This window comes from Eimeria tenella, genomic scaffold, assembly GCF_000499545.2.
Source record: "Eimeria tenella Houghton genomic scaffold, Eth_scaff138, whole genome shotgun sequence".
In the NCBI taxonomy this organism is placed as follows: domain Eukaryota; phylum Apicomplexa; class Conoidasida; order Eucoccidiorida; family Eimeriidae; genus Eimeria; species Eimeria tenella.
This window is the reverse complement of record NW_013541510.1, coordinates 9,983-14,887: the sequence shown is the minus strand read 5'-3', so window position 1 is coordinate 14,887 and position 4,905 is coordinate 9,983. Positions and strand designations below refer to the sequence as shown.

The 4,905-nt window shown below is 62.3% G+C and overlaps 1 protein-coding gene across 1 annotated transcript in view; it reads right to left on the bottom strand.

The window, feature by feature from the left end:
* Positions 1-4,905, bottom strand: part of ETH_00005880 (TPR domain-containing protein, putative) — a gene marked incomplete at both ends in the record, with an annotated part of 8,544 nt that overhangs the window by 2,760 nt on the left and 879 nt on the right. The window contains 4 exons of the mRNA XM_013373357.1: positions 200-246; positions 1,349-1,433; positions 1,586-1,706; positions 2,064-4,823. Coding sequence (XP_013228811.1) covers positions 200-246; positions 1,349-1,433; positions 1,586-1,706; positions 2,064-4,823 — 3,013 coding nt within the window. The remainder of the gene's footprint in view (positions 1-199; positions 247-1,348; positions 1,434-1,585; positions 1,707-2,063; positions 4,824-4,905) is intronic.

Sequence of the window (4,905 nt, the reverse complement as noted above, 5' to 3'; positions counted from 1 at the left end):
AAACCCTAAACCCTAAACCCTAAACCCTAAGTCCCTTAGAATAAATACACAACAGCCCTTGGGAATTCAAGTAGGAAGCTTTTCGCTGCTGGACCCTCCCGCTGCATTTTGCTGCTGCACTCTTCGCTAGGGTTTAGGGTTTGGGGTGTACGTACACCCCAAACCCTAAACCCTACGAAGAGTGTTGAGGTGTACGTACACCGCAGTCATGGAAAAGCCGCCCTATGGCCAGGTAAATATCTCTTTCTGTGGGTAAGGCATCCATTGCTGACAAAAAATAAAATAAGGCCTGCAGCAGCAGCAGCAGCAGCTATCCCTTCTATTCCTTTCTAGCAGCCGCAGCATCCCATCCACAGCAGCAGCAACAGCAGCAGGACACAGCAGCAACAAGAACCAAATCTCATCCGAGCAGCCGCAGCAACATCAGCAGCAGCCCCATCGACAGCAGCAGCTTCCCCAGAGCAACCGCAGCAGCAGCAGCAGCAGCACGCAGCGACAAGAGCAGCAACAGCAGCAGCAGCCCACGGCGAACGCAGCAGCAGCCCGCAGCGACCACCGCCGCCGCGGCAGCAGCAGCAGCAGCAGCAGTACCCGGTTGAGCTTGCTGGGATCGGCTTTGGAGACGTCGATCCCAGGGACAATGTCAGTTCGAGCAGCAAGAGCAGCAGCTGCCAGCAGCAAACCCAAATTGAAAGACACAAACCCTCTGCTGCTGCGCGGCGGCCTGGACTCCAGCACTCGCCGGAAGCTGCTCAGCGCCGCTCGCTGCGCGCAACGCACACCCCACACGCTGCTGCTGCTGCTGCTGCTGCTGCTACTGCTGCTGCTGCGGCTGCTGCTGCAGCGGCAGTGGGGTGGTGGGGCGGTTGCTGGGGGTGAGGACAGGCAGCTGCTAGGCTGGAAGCAGCAGCAGCTCGCAGCAAGCACGAGCTGCTGCGGCTGCTGCTGCTGCTGCGGCTGAAGCTAGCCAGCAGAAGGCGCTAACTGCTGCTGCTGCTGCTGCTCTCGATGCCGCTTCTGCTGCAGCTTTTGATGCTGCAGTTGTCTTAGCTGCTGCTGGGACTAGGGCCAGCTAGCCGGTGAGAAGACAGAAGGAAAAAGGGCTACTTGCTGCTGCTTTGCTGCTGCTTTTGCTGCTGCTTGTGCTGCCGCTTTTGCTGCTGCTTTGTCTCGTTTGCTGCTCGAGTTGCTGCTTTGGTATTTGCTGCTTCTGCTGCTTTTTCACTCTTTTATCACCCCCTACCCCTACTACCGTTGCCTTTTATTCTGTATTTGCTGTTGCTGCTGCTGCTTCATTATCATCTACTTGCTGCTGCTACTGCTGCTGCTGCTGCTGTTGCTTCGTTACTTTTTATTTGCTGCTGCTGCTGCTGCTGCTGCTTTAGTCCCTTGTGCGGCCTCATCTCTACGCGGTGCCAGTGCTGCTGCTGCGCCTGACAGGCAGCAGCAGCAGCAGCAGCAGAAACACAAAGCTACGGACGCCTGCACTACCCCTGCTGCTGCAACCGCTTCTGCCACAGCAGAAGCAGCAGCCGCAGCCGCTGCTCCTGCTGCAGCAGCAGCAGCTGCTGCTGCTGCTGCTTACTGTCAGTCCCTGGTAAGCCATCCAAACCCCCAGCCCCAAAGCTGCATGCGCATTGCCCAGAAAGGGCGGCTGCAGCGCGAGGCAGCAGCTGTAGCGAAACTCCGCAAACGCCTCGTTGGCCCTACAAGCAGCAGCAGCAGCAGCAGCAGCAGCAAAGGCAGCAGCAGCAGCAGCAGCAGTCGTGAGAGCGACAGGTGCACTTCCTTCGTTGGAGGATGTGCTGGGGCTGGAGCGGTCACGTAAGACTGCTGCTGCTGCTGCTGATGCTGCTGCTGAGGCTGTAGCTGCTGCTGCTGCTGCTGCTGAGGCTGTCGCTGCTGGTACTGGGTTTCCATTAGCAACAAGGTAGCAGCAGCAGCAGCACAAGCTGCAGCAACCACCGAGTTATAGAGGCTCCGCGTCATAACGCGCCGCTAAGCTTTAGGATTGGGGCGTAGGGTTTGGATTTAGGGTTTAGGGTTTAGGGTTTAGGGTTTACTTGGGGTGGCCTGCAGCAAAAAGGCGTTTGGCTCTCGCGAAGTGAATAGCAGCAAGAAATGAAAGCGCCATGGGGTCCCTGGGTCTCTTGGCGCTGCTGCTCTTCTTCTTTTTGCTGCTGCTGCTGCTGCTGCCCTTATCTGCTGCTGCTGCTGCTGCTGCTGGGTCCTGCACCTCCAGCGCCCGCTGCACCAGCTGCAGCGCGCGCTCGTGGCGGCCGGCGCTGAGCTGAAAGGAAGCAGCAAAAAGGCAAGCCAGGGCCAGGTCTGCTTTGCTGCTGCTGCTGCTGCTGCTGCTGCTGCTGCTGCTGCTGCGGATGAAGGCCTCGGCGGCGAAGTTGGCCCCGTAGAGGGAGCCCCGCTGCAGCGCCAGCTGCATGCGCAGCAGCTGCTGCAGCTGCTGCAGCTGCTGCCGCAGCGGCAGCGGCAGCAGCAACTCCAAATGAACTAGGAGACACCGCAGCACTGAAGGCCGCAGCGCTGCCATTTCGTCCTCATCCCAGATCTCTGCTGCTGCTGCTGCTGCTGCTGTTGCTGCTGGTCCCGTTGCTGCTGCTGCGGCTGCCGGCGAACGCTGCGACGCAGGGGACTCCGCAGCTGCTGCGATCCCCAAAGCTGCTGGCGTGCCTGCAGCACCGCCTGCTGCTGCTGCTGCTGCTGCTGCTGGAGGAGACGCAAGGAAACGCAGCAGCAAAGACAGCTGCGAGTGAGCGCCCAGTGCAGATAAACAGAGACACAAATTGAAGCAGCAGAGTGCAGCAAGGGCAGCATCGCCGTCGCTGCTGCTGCTGCTGCTGCTGCTGCCGTTCCTGCTGCTGCTGCTGCTGCTGCGGGGTGCGTCTCCTGCAGCATCGTGTGCGCTTGCCTTTTCCCCAAGCGCCTGCTGCTGCTGCTGCTGCTGCTGCTTGGCGCTGTTGTGGCAGCAAAGGTGCAGCAAGAGAGCAGCAAGCAGCCTCTGTGCTTCTGCTGCTCTATTTGCTGCTAAAAGGAGACAGCCGTAATTATGCAGCGCCCCCAAGGGGAGACACCCGGCATTCAAGAAGGCCTCCACTTTGTCCCTTAGCAGCACCTGCTGCTGCTGCTGCTGCTGCTGCTGGAGGTAGACGGCGTCGAGTAGGGCGTCGTAGGCGTTGAGGGCCTGCAGCAGCAGCTCGCGCTGCTGCTGCTCCTGTTGCTGCTGGCCGCCGCCGAGCAGCAGCACTTCGCAGCAGCGGCAAATTGCCAGCAGCACATTTAGCCGGTGAGGGTCTGCTGCTGCTGCTCGCTGCAGCAGCAGCAGAGCCTCTGCATGCAGCTGCAAGTGCCTCGCGGCGCGCACGCCCGTTTGGGAGGGCTCCAGCATCTCTTGCTGCTGCTGCTGCTGTTGCTGCTGCTGCTGCTGCTTTGCCCTTTCGGTGGCTCGCTGCTGCTGCTGCTGCTGCTGGGTGTGCCTGTGCTCGTGTCCGTCGACCTGCATGGCCGCCGCGTCTTCGTGCGCCTCCCTCTGCTGCCGCTGCTGCTGCTGCTGCTGCTGCAGCGCAGCAGCAAGGTACTGGTCAGCGAGGGTGTCAGCTTCCGCCAGCAGCGCGAAAGCCTGCAGCACGAGGACTTCAGTGCAGCGGGGCAGCAGCCGCAGCACAGCAGCAAGAGCTAGCTGGGCCTCTTGGCCTTGTTTGAGAGCAACAGCACATTCAGCAGCATGAAAAGCTGCTGCTGCATGGAGCCCCGTGCGGCAGCAGGCAGCAGCAAACTCGTTCAGCGCTGCTGCTGCTTCCCCGCGCTGCTGCAGCAGCAAGCCCCGCAGGTAGCTGGCCTCAGCCACCAAGTGGCCGCAGTGGGGGGGGACCCAAATCTGCTGCAGCAGCAGCTCGGCAGTTTGCTGCTGCTGCAGCAGCACGAGCCTGCCGCAGAGCTGCAGCAGCACGGCGGGGTCGCTGGGGTCCGCGAGGTGCGCCTGCAGCAGCAGCTCGTTTTGCTGCTGCAGCCCTGCTGCTGTGCGGCTGTCGCCCTGCAGCAGCGCAGCTGCAGCAAGCGCGCTGCTGCAGCGGCTGCTCAGTGCTGCTGCTCTTTCAAATGCATGCAGCGCTTCTTGCTGCCGCCCGAGCCGCAGCAAACAGTGCCCCACTGCAGCACGCAGCTCAGCAGCAAACTCCGTCTCCGAGTAACACACGCACCCCTCCTGCTGCTGCTGCTGCTGCTGCTGCTGCTGCTGCTGCTGCTGCTGCTGCTGCTCCCGGGGCGCTGGGAGGTAGGCCACGAGGCGGGCGTAGAGCAGCAGCGCGTCGGCCCAGCGGCGCTGCAGCACAGCGCATGCAGCAAGCCCCAAGTAAGCAGCAGGATGTTTAGGGTTTGCTGCAGCAACAGAATAGAAGGTTTGTTCCGCGCGCTGCAGCTCTGCTGCTCGCCGCTGCTGCTGCTGCTGCCGCTGCTGCTGCAGGGACTGCAGCAGCTGCTGCGCGCGCCCGGGGCCGCCGCCGGCCGCCGCTGCTGCTGCTGCTGCTGCTGCTGTTGCGTCGCCGCCGGGGCCCTGCAGCACCGCAGCAGCAAGAGACAGCATGGCGCCCAGGAGGAGACACAGGAAGTCTGGGTCTTTGAGGCGCAGCAGCTGGAGGTCGGGGGCTGCTGCTGCTGCTGCTGGTCCCGCTGCTGCTGCAGCGGGGGCGCCGCAGGCCTCCGCGAGGCCCGCAGCAGCAGCAGCTTTCTCCTTCCAGTCTGCTGCCTTGAGCAGCAGCAGCTGCTGCGAGTGGGGGTCTGCTGCATGCAGCGCCTTGAAGAGATAGTGGCTGCAGAGAGCAGCAGCAACCCGAACTCTCCAGTCCCCGGTCCACGCGCCCCCAGCAGCAGCAGCAGCAGCAGCAGCAGCAG